The 17,291-nt window shown below is 36.5% G+C and overlaps 1 protein-coding gene across 2 annotated transcripts in view; it reads right to left on the reverse strand.

Moving 5' to 3' along the window:
- Positions 1-17,291, reverse strand: part of E(Pc) (Enhancer of Polycomb) — a 378,489-nt gene that overhangs the window by 137,915 nt on the left and 223,283 nt on the right. For both annotated transcript variants that reach the window (XM_090381895.1, XM_090381894.1), the window contains exon 10: positions 8,664-8,750. In XM_090381895.1, the coding sequence (XP_090238021.1) occupies positions 8,664-8,750 (87 nt within the window). The remainder of the gene's footprint in view (positions 1-8,663; positions 8,751-17,291) is intronic.

Here is a 17,291-nt window from a genome sequence, read left to right on the forward strand (position 1 = left end):
TTAGCAATACTTCACCTCCATATAATATTGATATATATTATATGGAGAAATAAATTTAACTTTGATGTCATCTACCTTACTCTGTAGCTGAGTGGTCAGGAGCGGGATTGCAGTAGTACACGCTCTTTGAGTAGACCTGGGTTCAAGCCCCTAACTGCTAAATATGGTCGATCTGCCAACCTGCACTGGACCAGTGTGGCAGATTATGGTCCATTTCTCTCAGCATGAATTGTTTGAGGAGGCTTCCATCCTGCAGTGGATTGATAATGGCTGGTGCTTACCTTACCTTATCAACTGGCATTCCAATATTTCCAACAAAATACATAAAAATATAATATGTACCCAAACCATCAGATTAGCTAACATACGTAATAACCAGCTATTGTTCACCAAAGCTCTACAACTCCTTTATAATAAGCTTGTCAACAATAATATCCCTATCTACTTTGTAAAATAGTATTTCAATATAGTTTACCATTTTATCAGAAATAAATTCAGTTATAATTTACTATGAACTGGTCAGTTATAAACATATTTGCATAGTTTTAAAATTATCTGGTGGAAATCCACTGCTTGGTAAGTAATAGCTATATATGATTTCCGATGCAACTATTTTCTTTGGAGTGATTACTTTGTCTCTTAGTGAGTAAAGAGTTACTCACTAAGTTTCTACTATTATGTTTTCACTTTTCTCATGTATCCATTGGATTTGTTTTAATAATTATTCATGAAATTACTTATAATTAACTACCAATGTTGCAGCTTTGCTGATTCTATTAATTTGTTTTAAGATATGGTTTATATTATATGTAGAATTTGCATTTTTGGCTTGGATTTTTCAAGCATGTGTTAACATACTACACCTTTGAAAATCAATCTCTAGTTTTCTACTAAAATTATATAGCAGCTTTCAGATTTTAGTGACTTTGGTCTTTACTACCAAACTTTGTATATATCACTATATACAATCTCCTAAATATATCACTATTAGGTACAGAGGCATCCAAAGTTTTTGAATTTCTTGGAATTACTTCTTGTTCTTCTTAAGACTGAACTGTTTCATGTCCATAGACTTGTTTCCTGTTCTTTCATAATTGGATTCTTAACTAAACTTTTAATAAATTTGATGAGCTTGATGTGCTAGTCAAGACATCAAAGGCAGATATTGTTGGAATATCAAAGACGTGGTGTCAGGACAGAATTGGCATTTGGGGAGTACAATGTGTACAGAAAGGATAGGCAGGACAGGAAAGTAGGAGGGGTTATGCTGTTATGGACAATGATTTTATCGTGATAAAGTCATACAAAATTATAAAAATAAACACATTACCGTTAATAGATATATAGAGTGTTGTACAATACATTGGCGAAAAACAAATACGCGTTAGACCAAATGATGATACTACGTTATATTAAGCTGAATAGTCTCATATAAGGGAATGACTGTAAACGTATCACAGTATAGAAAACAAGAATCATCAAATGTTTGATGAGTATCTTTCCAGATACTGACTGGAACTTGAGAACTTTCCAGATTCATCAAATATTATAATGAGTATCTTTCCAGATACTGACTGGAACTTGAGGTTGGTCAATCGCACACTAGCAAGATTTTTGTTTATTTATTGGATGACTGTTTTCTACTGCAACATGTTCGAGAAGAGGGAGTAATACTCTTGGTCTGATTATCAGCAGTGATTATTCATGCATTAAGAATTTGCAGATAAAGGAACCACTGGGTGACAGTGATCACAATGTACTGATGTGGGAATTACTTAAAGATGTAACTACCACCAAGGCTAAAGGGAAGGGCTTTTGCTTTCATAAAGGTTACTACAGGGATCTCAGACAGTTCTTAAATTCTGTACAGTGGGATCAACTGATAATGTTAAAGCCTTTGGGGTCTTAATTTTGGAGGCTACTAGACTTTTCATTCCAACTATGAAATACTGTTCAAGGTTTAGGCCTAAATGGATGTCAGATGAATTCATGAGGCTCGTGGCAGAGAAGAAAAATGTATGGGATGCATATAAAGAATCAGGTGACACAGACACCTATGGCAAATATAAGCTAATCTATAATCAAGTCACAAAGGAGGTTAGACAGGCGAAAGCAAATTACGAGAAATCTTTGGCAATGGATGCAAAGAAAAACAGCAAAGAGTTCTTTACTTATGTAAACTCTAGAAGGAAAGGGATGAATCAGACTGGACCCCTTAACATAGATGGGTTGACTATTGATGATCATGCTCAAGTAGCTGACAAACTGAATGAGTATTTTGCATCTACATTCACACATGGAAAATTCTGTAAGGAAGGGGAGGACAGAAGTATACTAAACTCTAACATGGAGCTAAATGATTTTGTAATAAGCGAGAGCAAAGTGGAAGAGAAATTTTTGAAGTTAAACATAAAAAAGTCACACGGGGCGGTTGGAATCTATCCAGTTATACTGGAGGCAGTGAAGGAAGTAGCAAACCCTTAGCCATAATTATGAGAGCTTCCTTGGACTCAGGGGAGGTCCCCATGGACTGGAGGTGTGCATATGTATCACCAATTCACAAAGGAGATTCAAAAGGTGACACAAGTAACTATAGACATGTTAGTTTAACTTGTGTTCTGGAAAAAATAATGGAATCACTGGTTAAAGAAGCATTGCAGGATCATCTAGACAAGACTGCAGTAATAGTTAAGGCATAGCATGGGTTTGTTAAAGGGAGGTCATGTCCGACCAATTTGATTGGATACTATGGTGTGGTCGCAAAGGAAGTGAATGCCAAAAATAATTTTGATATAATATACAGTAGACTCGCGATTTTCCAGGATAGATGGTAAAAAAATATTCCTGGATAATCGATTTCTCAATTAATCCAAAAATACAGTAAATCCCTGATATACATAAGAGATATGTTCCAGGACTTCTTACGTAAGTCGAGATTTGAGTAACTTGGGAATGAGTTACTGGACAGGTATTTTGAACGAACAGAGGGGTGAAGTGGAAGTGGGGTTTTTTTTTTTTTTTTTTGGCTGATGCTGCATAAGCTTGCTTTCTTGCATCAAATGTCTCTACTAATGCTAATGCTAAAAATGCTAATGACTAATAAAATATCGCTACTATATCTCTGATATGCCAAAATTACAAAAACCACATAATATCCTCAGAAGAATGAAGAAAATAGTTATATATTTTTAATAAATTCAATTAAAAACTTTACCTGGTAACAGAGGTGAAGTAGCCAGAGTGGCACATAAGAAAAGAAAACATAAAAGGAAGAAAAAATGCATGTTATTGTACTGTAAAAACTGGTATGTATTTCGTAGCCTTTGTTATTATTATAGTTGACCTTCATTGGTGCTGACCGCTTCTCGTATTCTGTCTTTCTCTCCTTTATTGTGTTCGCCATTGCCACTGACAAATCTGAATTCCGTGCGATACTTGTTAATGTTTGGACATTTTCATACAACCTTATTATTTTAATTTTCTGATCCAACTCGATCGCTTTCCTTTTCTTCGTAGATTTACTAGTGGCATTGTCACTTATTCTCTTAGTCGGCACCATGATAACAGTCAAAATTAATTAAATTTTCTGAAAAGAACTTCACAGGGTTAAGGCAAAAACTCACTATTATCACCCCATGCGAGCTCACATTTTACTAAAGCACATTTCTGGATGACACTGCCATAAAACAATAAGAACAATTTGCACTTTCCGGGTTATTGGACTTTTCTGTTAGTGCAAGCAATTATAAACAGGTAGTAAACGCGATCCTATTGCATTGGCGATAATCCTGATAGCTGGAATTCTGTGGGTTTTTACATTATTATGGTGAAACGTGTGTCCCCTACACTGAAATCTTCAGTCATATAAAAAAAATATAAATAACTACGTAAGTCGGGGACTTACTGTATCGAAAAATGTTCAGCAATCTGCATAAAAAGTATGGTGATAGATAAAGAACACCGTTTTCAAACTTTTGTTTAAATGAAAGCACAACTCTTGCATTTGCCCATCATTTTCGCGATTTCTAAAAAAAAAAAAAAAATTCTGACATCCCTGACATGCATAACGAAACAAAATTTGTCCTTCTGCGGTACAATGGAACACAACAATCGACGTGACGCACTAAAACAAACTAAACATTTTGGTCTTTTTTCTTTTAACAGTGGGGGTTGCAAGATAATAGGCAGACTAATCTCCTAAATGACGACTTATAGCGCTGCTGCTTGTCGCTTATTTATGACTTGCAAAACATCTGGGCACCACTCCCTGGAGACATATCATCATGACAAAAAATGTCCACACGCTTGCATAGCTTCTAATGGGGTGAATTGATGCTCCACAAGTTAAAAAAAAAAAAAAAAGGTAAATCGGTATCCACATTAATCTCGGGCCAGAGGAGAGGACCAGACTCCTGTCTCCCTCTACGCCTTACGCTGTCAAGCATTGATTCCCTGAGGAACATGTTTCCAGCCAATGGTCTTCGGATCTTCAATAAATTTAGGATCCACCCTGATAGGTTCTGTGAAGACAAGCTCTACAGGAAGGAAATCCTCAAGAACTGCTACCAGATAACGAATCTATGATAATCACCTGCTCTTAGACATGGGAGACTTTTTTTTTTAACTTGCCTATTTGTATTTGACAAAGACTTTGTTTTGTCTTCATGCAGTTGTATATTTTGTATATTTAATCCTGTAAATGTCTCAGGTCAAGCACGCATGTACTCTTGTTTATTATACATGTGTTCCTTGCACCTTAGTCTGTAAATATTCACACCCTTCTGGCACAGAGCCATCCTGGGGTGACCCAAGGTTTCTTGGGAAATAAACAGATTTTAATAATAATCTGTTTATACCTATTTTATTTTTTACTTGAATTTTATGATTTCTGGTTATTTTTTTTTTTTATTTATTTTTTTTTTAAATTTGGAATCTTGATGTGTCCCAGTTAAATCAATCCCGGTAAGTCGGGAGTCTGCTGTACTTGGATTTCAGGAAAGCTTTTGATACTGTTGAACATGGAAGACTGCTGTACAAATTGGAAAGGTATGGCATTAAGGGTAAGTTGCTACAATGGATAAAGGGATGGTTGAGTGGGAGACGACAGAGAGATGTAATCAACACACACTGCTCTTTGTGGACAAATGTTATTAGTGGAGTTCCCCAGGGTTCGGTGTTGGGTCCATTATTGTTTTGTATATTTATCAATGATATTGATGAATGTATATCAGGTTTAATGTACAAGTTTGCCGATGATACAAAAGCTGGCAGGGTTCTTAACGACAATAAAGACAGTATGCTACTCCAACTGGATCTAGATAAGTTGGGCAAATGGGCTGAGAAGTGGAAACTGAAGTTTAACATTGACAAATGCAAAGTACTGCATATGGGTAGCAATAACCCAAGAGAAACATACCAACTACGTGATACTACACTCAGGGAAGCGGAAAGTGAAAAACACCTGCGGGTGACTGTGCAGTCAGATATGAAGTTCGCTGAGCAGTGCAGACGAACTGCCTGGGCAGGTCATGGAGTCTTGTCAATGATATATAGGAATTTTGCTAGCAGGGACAGGGAGGTGATTATCCCGTTATACAAAGCAATGGTCAGGTCACACCTAGAGTACTGTGTACAGGTCTGGAGGCCTCATTTTAGGAAGGATGTAGACTTGCTAGAACAAAGAAGGGGTGCTCTTACCAAGAAAGGCTTAAGTTCTGAAAATTGCAGTGCCTGGAGAGTAGGCACCTGCAAGGTTGTTGTTTGTTTGTTTATTTGGTTTTTAGGAGCATTAGCAACTAAGGCCATATTGCTCCGGGATATGCGGTGGTCATTCCCTGACCTTTCCGCGTCCTCCGTATTTGGTGGTGACGGGCTCGAACCCCGGTCTAATCAAGAAGCGTGTGCTACACACTGCTACTCCTTCCCACCTGGCTACGGAGGTGCCAGTACCTGCAAGGTGATCTGATAGAGGTGTATAAGGCTTTGAATGGGCTGAGCAATGCTGATGGGATTCTTCCTCTTGCTCAGATTAAGAACTTGAGGGGGTGCATAGATTTAAACTAAGGAAAGACAGTGATAGAACAGATGTGCGGAAATTTGCCTTTAGCCAGCGAGTAGTTGATTGGTGGAACAGACTTTCATCTCTTGCTGTGGAAGTTGATAGCCTAAATAAGTTTAAGGCTGAGCTGGACAGGCATTTGGAATGAATGGAGGGGTGAAGTGGGAGGTGTTTTTTTTTTTTATTTTTGGCTGATGCTGCATAAATTTGCTTTCTTGCATTGTATACCTCTACTAATGCTATTCGATGCTCATTACACTACCCAACATGATTTCTACCTCCAGCAAATCAATGGTTGTTTCTGGTCAAGTTTTATGTATAGAATTTAAAATCAATCATAAAAATTTCCTATCACGTCTCAGTTTTAAGATATAGATAGATAACTGTATTCTGTACAAAGATATCATTACTGTTTGAAATACAATTTTTAAACTTATCAAATTTTGGTTGGTTTTGTTTATTGTTCTAAAAGTTAAGCAAGTACATCATTACTGTTCTTACAATATAGAACATTTTGATTTTGATGCACTTTTCCAGACAAGTCAGTATTTTTATTAATTTTATTACACCATTCAACTGTTCAATATATAGTGTATGATAAACTATGCTACAAGAATTCATCTTCTGTTCAAATTTACCAATTGCTTTTATTGTTTTTAGGTTAATGCATTGTTAAAATGGAGAAGACAAAGCAGAGAACTTTCGTCAATCACCCAGACAACTTCTGCTATGTTTGTGGACACTTAACCCCAAAAACTCAGAGGATGAAAATATACAATGTCACAAAAGTTGCATATTCATTGTACTTTGGCTACAAGATCGGTGACCAAGAAAAAAATTGGGATCCAAATATCTGTTGTATTACTTGTACAATGAACTTAAGGCTGTGGTTATATGGCAAGCTGAGAGCATTACCCTTTGCCGTCCCCATGGTGTGGCGCGAGCCCAAGAATCATTTCGAAGACTGCTATTTCTGAATGACAAAAAAAAAAAGGTATTTCCAAAAAGAGCAAGCACTGCATCAAATATCCAAATATCCCATCAGCAATTAGGCCAATGCCACACGGTAAAGAACTGCCAGTACCTGTGCCACCAAAATCTTGGGGTATTGGAAGTAGCGATGAAGGTACAGAAGAAATTGTTTTACCAGATATTGCAGAACCATGTACTGCACATGATTTGGACTACGAGCCAGAAAAAGAAAAGGCCCCACACTACATTGAACAAGAAGAATTAACCAACTTGATCAGAGACTTGGGCTTACCCAAAGAGAAGGCTGAATTACTCAGATTCAGACTACAACAGTGGAACTTACTCACCAAAGGTACAAGCATTACAATATACCATAAGCGAAATGAAGAGTTTTCAAGATATTTTGCAATGGAAAACAACGTGTCTGCAAAGACGTCATTGGTCTTATGCACGAACTGAACATGGATCATAAAACCTCTAAATGGCGTTTGTTCATTGATGCGTCAAAGTTAAGTTTGAAAGCAGTATTGCTTCATAATGGAAATACTTTACCATCAATTCCTCTTGTTCATGCTGTTGGCCTGAAAGAAACTTACGATAGTATGTCCCAGATTCTTGCAGCTATACGTTACAATGACTGTGGTTGGAATATTTGTGGTGATCTCAAAGTGATTGGATTGCAAGGTGGTTTCACTAAATACTGTTGTTATCTGTGTTTGTGGGATAGTCGTGCAACAGCCAAACACTACGTCATACAACACTGGGACAAGAGAGATGAATATATTCCCGGCAAAAGCAATGTAAAGTATGTTCCATTGATTGATCCACAAAAGGTTTTTCTTTCCCCTTTACATATCAAGCTTGGACTGATTAAGAATTTCACTAAGGCACTGGATAAAGAAAGCAGAGAATTTGCATATTTACTGAAAATGTTTCGAAATTTATCTCATGCAAAGCTGAAGGAAGGAATTTTCATAGGTCCTCAAATAAGAAAGCCCCTAAAAGATGAAGAATTTCAAAGAAATTTGAATGATGTTGAACTGGCTGCATGGGGAGATCTTCCAAGGCTGTGGTACACGGATTCCTCGGAAAGAGAAAAGAAGAGAACTATAAGCAACTGGTGACAAACTTGTTGAAATATTACAACACGGGGTGCCGAATATCATTGAAAATGCATTTCCTTCATTCCCATCTGGATTTCTTTCTTGAAAACTTAGCAGATGTCAGTGATGAACAAGGAGAGCACTTCCACCAGAACGTATCTGCAATGGAAAAATGATACCAAGGTCACTGGGACTCTGCCATCATGGGAGATTACTGTTGGTTCCTTAAACGGGAACGCAATCTGGAGTATAAAAGGAAATCATTGAGTGGGAAACATGTCTAAGTAACATATATTGTGTGTAATAATTATAACCATGTATGCTGTAATTGTACAATATCAGCATGTATGCTGATATTGTACAAAAACAAGGAATTTAAAAAATGTGTATATCTTTTGATGTAGACGTGACAGATATTGATATTTTCATAATCAGGACAGTAATTTTGTTCAGAATAACCAAGTTTTGTTCCAGAGATATGACGAAAAAAAATTTTTTGTTGGGTAGCATGATGCTGTCTATCAACTTACCGCATGATAATTACAGTACTTTTTTCTTCGAAAAGCAAATGGCCCATCCGGATCATTTTCGTCATCTTGATCAGATGGAGATGTTGCCTGCAACAAAATGAATTCATTTTTATTTTGAATATGTTAATATCTTCTTCTAATAACAATGGGGAAATAAAGAACAACTAATAAGCAATTAATAAGAATTACAATTAAGAATATTTAAACAAGTATTTAAACTATAATGATAATGTGTTATCATTCCTGAAATCCATATAAAGATATTTTAACAAGGTATGGTTAATTTTTATTACTGTGAAAATAAGCTATACTAACTAAATTAAAAGAGAAAATGTCTGAATAACAAAGGTTATTCAGGCATTGCTTTCTTAATATTTATTATTATTTATTTATGACTGGTTACATATGAAGCAGTACAAGCTGTATTACTTATATGTTTTAAATTGATTTATATTTGATATTCTGCATTCACTTCTTTAAGATATTGAATATGCCTATATTCATTTTCGGCAGGATACAGAATTTTCAAAACTATCTCAATTATAGAATTTCTTAGATTACTACATATGGTTGCTCTGGACAGACGGGTATCTTTGGCCTAATATTTGAAATCCATCACAATGTGTTAATCAAGGGATAAAAAAGGATCACTGTACGAAATCACAGTGGTGAGATGAAGTGATTAAATATGGTTATGATTATGTGATTCTTCATACTAACATATGCCGCTACCAATGTGAACTACTTAGAAAAGTAGTTTTCTAAGTTGTTCACATTGGTAGGGGCAAAAAGAAACCAACAATGAATGTTTCCTTGCACACTGCAGTGAAATACGATTAATTTAGAAAAGCTCAAAAAAACAGACACTTTTGTCCTAAACAATGATCAGCCCCAAGTAAGGATTACCTATATTGTGACAATAGCAATGAGAAAGTGATGCCTCCTAGCTGTATCTCGACTGTTAAATAAGACTGTTGCATTTGCAGGCTACTAGTTCTAAATAATGAAAATTAATTCCGTGTTTAGTGTCTTAAAAATGGGGTGTACAGCTTATTCAAGAACATGGAATATTTGAGAAAATGCAGTAATATGGCAGATCTTTGTAGTGATCCCCCCCCCCAAGAGGAATAAGAAAAATGGTTTTAATATATCAAAAAGACATTATATTGATAGTTCATAAAATCAGCAAATGAACAAAGAAAAGTTTGAAAATTTAATGTACTTCTACCAATACGATATAGCAGGGATGGGGAACCTCCAGACTGCAGGCCAACTCCGGCAGCATGGTGGTGCAAGTGCACCACCTTTGGATGTCGAAGTAATATGCAATTTTTAATATTTTCATTAATTTATTAAAACATTAAAACAATACAAATTCTACAAAAAAAAATTAAAATATTAATTCAAATAATTTATCAAAGCAAGAAAAAAATTAAAATAACTTTTGCAAAACAGAATTAGACCCCACTAATTTTCATCATTATCTTTAAATGAAAATCTTCTCGGCTTCTCCGTGAATATAGTTTGATATATTAGTATTTTAAAATCTTCATTGCCAATGACGAAATTACGTGCTGTTTTCTTTTTCACTCTGCCTGAATGCACTCAAAGTCTGCACAGTACTTTCTCCCACCAATCACGAAATGTTGGCTGGGCTATACACATAAATCAGTCAAACTTGACTTCATTAAGATATTGCATGTATTTGAAAATTTGGTAAACATAGTCTGCACCGGTAGCAACAGTGGTATTGTCACCATCCTCCCCACATTAAATAGAAAAGGCACGGGTTCGCATCCTGTCGATAACACGTGGAACTTTTATGGGCATTTTTCACTCAGTGACTGAGTTGGTCAGTCTCAGGCATAGATAGTAAGGTTTTATATAGGTAATAACTTACCAGGTGACCCTAAGGTAATACTGCAGAACGTCGATTATCTGAACTAATTGGGACCAAAATTGTTTTGGATAATCAAACATACATGAGAATGCCCAGTTTATACCAAAAAAAGTGTAATTAGGCCTACAATTAAATTATTGTTTGCTAGGTTATTACTACTGTATTTTGAAATATGAAATGTTATAAAAAATACAGTAATTGATTTAGAAAATGGTTTGTAAATAATAACCAAAACGTTTTGAAGAAACAATGTATATATGTATTACATTTATTCTGAACTTACCTAATTGTTTTACATGGTTTCAACTACAAATCACACACTTGTTTTTACAAGTAATTTTTACTTTAATTTTTGCTTGTTTTTACAAGTAAATAAACACAAGTAATTGCACACAAATAAGAGCATAATGAATCTTGGGAGGGTTTATTTTTTAAAATATGTAACCTTAATTTTTCTTTCAACCATCTGAGATTGTCTTTTTCGCAATGAGGTCTCTGCGATAGCATTATCTCCGTAGATAATGCTATCTTTAATAGCATTAACTCCGTAGAACTGAATTCACAGACTGCTACTTACATCACATTGCAGTTTCTAGACAGTAAAAGCCTCTGCGTGAGTGGGTCCTGCTTCGTCTTCAGAATCACCTTGGTTAAAGTCAGCACGTTTTTCATCCTGGACTAATGCAACAATTTCTTCAGTTAAAATATGATAACCAGGATCATCAGCATCGTTGTTTAACCATTCCTCTGCATCATCTTGCCCATGCTCAGAAAACCAGGGAATCCCTTGAAATAAAGTTACAATCTCATCTACGTCTTCTCTCATCTACGCTATCCAAATCTAGCATATGTGTGACCATCTCTTCAGCAATACCCCATAGTTTATGCTATGCCTTTTTCAGATTTCTCGCCAACAACATGGAGCCAATATGTGGATTGTTGCTACATGTGCCAGGCATCTGCTAACATGTAGCAACAATCCTCAATGTTGAGCTTCTTTGAAAACTCAACCATGCTCTCTTCATTTCCCTCTGGTAGCAGCAAGCGATACAAGACTTGTTTTTTGTACATCCTTTTTAGTTTATTTTACTGTAACATTTGGCAGTAAAAAACCTGACAATGAAAGTCTTGTCAATCGAATTCAGTTTTTCAAGAGGGTGGGATGGTGTATAATAAGCAAAAACTTTACCAGCTTTACCCTCATTTTCTCGATGACTCTTCACACTTGGAATAAAATCTTGGCTAAACCAAACCAAAAAAAGTTGAAATTCATCCAAGCATTTTGCTGTCCTTTATATTGTACTGGTAGGCACTTTACACCTTTAAAGCATCTTGAATTTCCCAATCACAACCAAATGGTAAACATGCTGTCCACTTGCATTTGCACACACCATAACTGTAACACGCTGTGTTAGTTTTGAAACCAGGAGCAGCCATTTCATATGCGCAATGCAGAGGATTCAAGTGTTGTTGTTACGGACCCCAGGGTTCCCCCAATTAGCTGATTTGTACATCTTGTGAAGAGGCTTTTGCCATATCTGGTGATGTGTATGTAGCGTTCATGATGCAAAAAATTAAATTCAAATTATCATATCATCACTGTTTCACATTTATTTTTTGATAAATGTATTTTTTATTCCAGTCTTGTTTTTTAAGTTACTTTAACCATTTGCAGGGTGTGTATGTAAATTTACATGTTGCATGTGCAAGCTCTGGGGAGTACATATTTAAATTTATGTTTTCAGGGTCATATCCTAAATCATATATTAATGTACAAATTTTTTTTTTTTTTGTAATCTTCCAGTACATCCTTCCACCTTTTATTTCTGTTTCCAACTAACAGCAGACATTTTTAATACACAGCAATTTATAAAAAAACACATTGCTATGTACAGTAAAAGCCCTCTTAACTAACTCTCCAAATTAACCAACAGCCACCCTCGCCTGACTAGTAGGATAGTGCAGTACACCATGCCTGCCTATTCAGTTGTATGCTCCCCAAGATGTCGGGTGTGTGTTTGTTCCATACTTTGTTTGCACCAGTAAAACTATTTGTTATTGTAATTACATTACGCAATTTAATTAAATATTATATAAATTAATGAAATAGGGGTGAGGCACCTCCGTAGCCAGGTGGGAAGGAGCAGCAGTGCGTAGCACACGCTTCTTGATTAGACCAGGGTTCGAGCTCGTCACCACCACATACAGAGGATGCGGAAAGGTCAGGGAATGACCACTGCATATCCCGGAGCAATATGGCCTTAGTTGCTAATGCTCCTAAAAATCAAATAACAACAACAACAACGAAAATTAAGTTGGATGCTCTAGAAAGACTCAATAAAAGTCTCTTAAAAAAATGCTGTTGAAATAGTTGCATGGGTGAGACAATTGTAAAAGACAAAAAACAAATCATAAAAAATCTAGATGGATTTTTCATACAGTTTGTTTCACAAGGGTAATTAAGTTCTCACATCATTTTAAAGAAACTAAAATTACATATAGTAGACAGTGCATTATGGCTGTGGGTTATGCAAGAGAGATGACTGGGAACTCCAACCACCAAAGTCAAAAGCAGCATCACAGGAAAGACCTTGGTCTTACAACAAAAGATTGATGGTACAGAAATTTTCGTAGCATGTGATGAAAGAAAAGCAAGTACATCTAGAAAAAAACATATTGTGATTTTCATGTACTGAGTATTTGCAGGGAGAGATAATCTGGTAATCTGCCTAATGCTCAAAGATATCAAGATTTAAGGTAATTTCTCAACTGAGAAAAATTGATTAAGAATAACTCTACAAAAGGGTGAAACAAGTCTAAATTATAATGTGTTCCCTACAAAAACAACGGCAATAAAAGTAGAGCTTGCAGCACCAAGATCACCATGGTTCTCCAGAGAGAGAGAATCATGATAACCATCTGCAGTAATGCAACTGGAACCCCAAATTGAAGCTTTTTTTTTATTATTAATAAATCAACTATTCCTAAGGCCTTTAAAAATATGAACGGTTCATCTTTACCAGTTTAGTACCACTCACAAAAATCAGCATGGATGGATTCTGCATGATTCAAAGAATACTTTTTTCATGAATTTGTACCTTCTTTATTTGGCCTGAGACTGACAACACTAATGAAAGTGAAAACTACAAGAAGGTAACAAAGAATATACATCAATGAGCCAAAACATTATGACCATCTACCTAATATCATGCTGGTCCTCCACATGCATCCAAAACAGCTCGTACCTGGCAAGGCATGGATGCTACAAGATTTCTAAATGTGTCTTGTGGTATTTGGTACAACACATAACCAGCAGATCCTTTAACTCCTGTAAGGTTCATGGCTGAGATGCCGCAGATCGGAGTTGCTGTTCCAACACAAACCACAGATGCTCGATGGAATTGATGGCTGGGGAATTTGGAGGCCAGGACAATACCTGGAAGTCTTCCTCATGTTCCACGAACCAGTCTCGAACAATCCAGGCGGTGTAGTATGCTGCATTATCCTGCTAAAAGATGGCACCGCAAGAGGGGAAGACTGTTGCCATGAAAGGGTGTACCTGGTCAGCAATGATGTTTAGGTAAGTGGTACACGTCAGAGTGCCCGGCACACGGATAACTGGACCCAGAGTGTCCCAGCAGTACATTGCTCAAAGCATGACACCACCATCACTGGTTTGTTTTCATCCCATGGTGCATCCAGGCACCATCAATTCCCCAGGTAAACGATGCACACGTACCCGGCCGTCCACATGGTGCAACAGGAAACATGATTCATTGGACCAAACAATCTTGTGACACATTACTCCCGGTCACCAGCATTAAAATTACCGACGAGTTCATGAAACACATCGCCAGTGGTTCGTGGGTTCCCCCTCCCCGGACCACTTTTGGTAGGTACTAACCATGGCTGACCGTGAGTACCTCACTAGCGGTGCCATATCAGATATGCTCTAACCCAGTTGTCTGGCCATTACAATTTGGCCTTTGTCAAACTCGCTTAAGTCCGCTACCTTTCCCACCTGAAGAACAAGAGTAACACTGATTAACGGAGCTCAGTATCAGGTGTTTTTAATAGCGTGTCCCAAACCCGCACACGAGCTGTAGTTCACCTGCAGTTGCTTCGATTTGCATAACGATTCACTGGTCAATAATGTTTTGACTCATCAGTGTAGTCTGTACATCGCCCAAAGCATGACACCACCATCACCGGTTTGTTTTCATCCCATGGTGCCTGGGGAAGTGATGATGCACCATCACTTCCCCAGGTAAACAATGCACGCGTACCCGGCCGTCCACATGGTGTAACTGATATTAGGCAAAATGAAGGTTCCAGAGATTTACAGTAAGACATATAACAATGGATTTAATAATGTTTTCAAATTTTCCAACAAAGCAGTGGCCATTTGTTGGTTTTTTTTTTTTTTTTTTTTGATTTGGTAGTTGTTGGCGCATCGGCTTCTGTGGCCATATTGCACCTCCCAAGGTTTTTGCAGTACTTTGATCCAAGCCCGAGGCGGGAATCGAACCCGCGACCTTTGGGTTGCCGGGCAGGTACTTTACCCACTCGGCTAGCCCGGTCGGCCCATTTGTTGGGAAATAAAATTATCGATGACACAGAAATCATACACGCTGTGATGGAAACAGATGGATCTAAATATGAAGAAGAGACTGAATCACATCCAAGGCCAAAATACACCATAGATAGAACTTTATTTTGAAAAATGGCCTGATTAATCATGTGATGTTTATAAAGAAGTTGAGGGACTATGCTGCAAAATGTCACATTTCATCGTTTAAATAAGGAAATCGCTGAATTTTACATAATGAGTGTACATGTACATATTTTATGATTCCCCAATTTAACTAACTTTCTTGATTAGCCAATTAATTGCTGGTCCTAATCATGTTGGATAAGAGGGCTTCTACTGTATTAAAAGTTTTAATACCTCCCCTCCACTGATTTTAAAAGGAGGAGACTGCAGCTGACAGCTGTTGTCCAATGTGAGCTTAAAATAAAAAAACAAAATTATCTGAAATTCAAAATCTAGGAATTGAAGAAATTTAATTAAATGATAAATAATTAGATATAGAGGATATTACTGCATTAAGTAATAATAACTATAAGATTTATTTTTATAATTTAAAAAAAAAATTATGCTTTGATTTTTAGCAATAATTTTACTCTGATGTGTAATCATGTCAAAAGAAATAAATATTTAAAAGCATTCAGATGCTTTCTTAAATGTCCAGAGTAGAATCCATCAAGGATAAAGTCCACCACGGACTAATCAGTTATTATACTAATTATTTACATTTTTGTTTACTTTCTTGCAACTGAACCCACATAATGTAAGATCATAAGCTGGGTATGGTGTAATAAGTGTTGGAGCCTGTCAGCTGATAAGCTCCAACATGACTCACTTTTACATAAATGCTTTATTTAGGAATAATACTCCTACAATAAATTTAAAGTGGCTAGTTACAATAAAAGCACAGAACAATTGAATAAATATATTATAAATCTAATAAAATAGCATATTTACAATGAAAAACACTGAGCTATATAAATCAACCTTGATGAACAACTGCTACATTAAGTTGGCGTTAGTTGGGTAATTTTGTTATATATTATAATTAACTTATGAGTCCAATTCCCTTGTTGAGCATATACCTTTGTGTTTAGCTAAGATATAACTAACTAAACATTGTGATCATTACAGTATAGAATAACGTACATTCCGAACTTATTAGCACAAGGCATAACATAAAACTAGATAGCGAGCGTAATATGTAACACTGCATTTAGGAATCTATTAATTAAGTAAATTTATAAATCTTATTAATTTTCATTGTTAATCGTAATCAAACGGAAAATGCCCCAGACTATAGCAGCAAAGCAACGAGCACAAAGTAGCGGTAGTTAGTGCTGTGGCTCAGGGGAGAACCAAAGGCAGTGATTCTCCAATGCATCAGACCCTGAAAAAACGTGCAAATTGTGAATGGTTTGTGGACATACGTGGTACAGGACATGATTTAGCCAAGGAGTGCTAGGTGCAGAGGTGTCAAGAAATCAAGTGTCAACTCAGTGTTCTGATGGGCGGCTACAAGAGCTTGAAGAGTTGGGTAGATGCCCTTGAAGGAATTAAAATGGAGGATCCATCAAGCTCTCAGCTGCCCAACTCAACACCAGAGCTCACTCTTGTGCATCATGCAACACAGTAGCAATCGTTAAGGCAGCATGTGCTAGCAAACAGGAGCTAGTTGTTGGTGACTCAATTGTCAGGGAGAAGGTAAATACAGTGGAACTTCTCTATTACGAACTTCTATTTAACGAATTTCTCTATATTACGAATTTTTTCGCGATTGCACCTTGAAATGAAATTACATGTAAAATTAACTCCATATAGCGAAGTGTTAGTCTCTCTATAATGAATTTTAAAAAAAATTAGTAAAAGCATTTTTGAAGATTTTCAAGCATTTACTGCTAAACTGCCTCCTTCCTTCCTTCCGAAATTGCGCATTAGCATCTGGAATTAAATAATCATCCTTTTAGTGAACACTTGCGGCCATTGACGCCCGTAGGAGGGTCTTTATTTCACTTTTGTTACAGTTATTAAACCAAATGGGTTTTCTTAAAAGAGTCGTAAACTTTACAATAAATAGTGTAGATTTGTAAATTGATGTTGGTTCAGGGGAAAACGAAATTTGTTGCGGTAAACTTTAGCA

The sequence above is a fragment of the Mastigoproctus giganteus genome, chromosome 9, assembly GCF_048544385.1.
Source record: "Mastigoproctus giganteus isolate SK-2022 chromosome 9, ASM4854438v1, whole genome shotgun sequence".
Lineage (NCBI taxonomy): Eukaryota > Metazoa > Arthropoda > Arachnida > Uropygi > Thelyphonidae > Mastigoproctus > Mastigoproctus giganteus.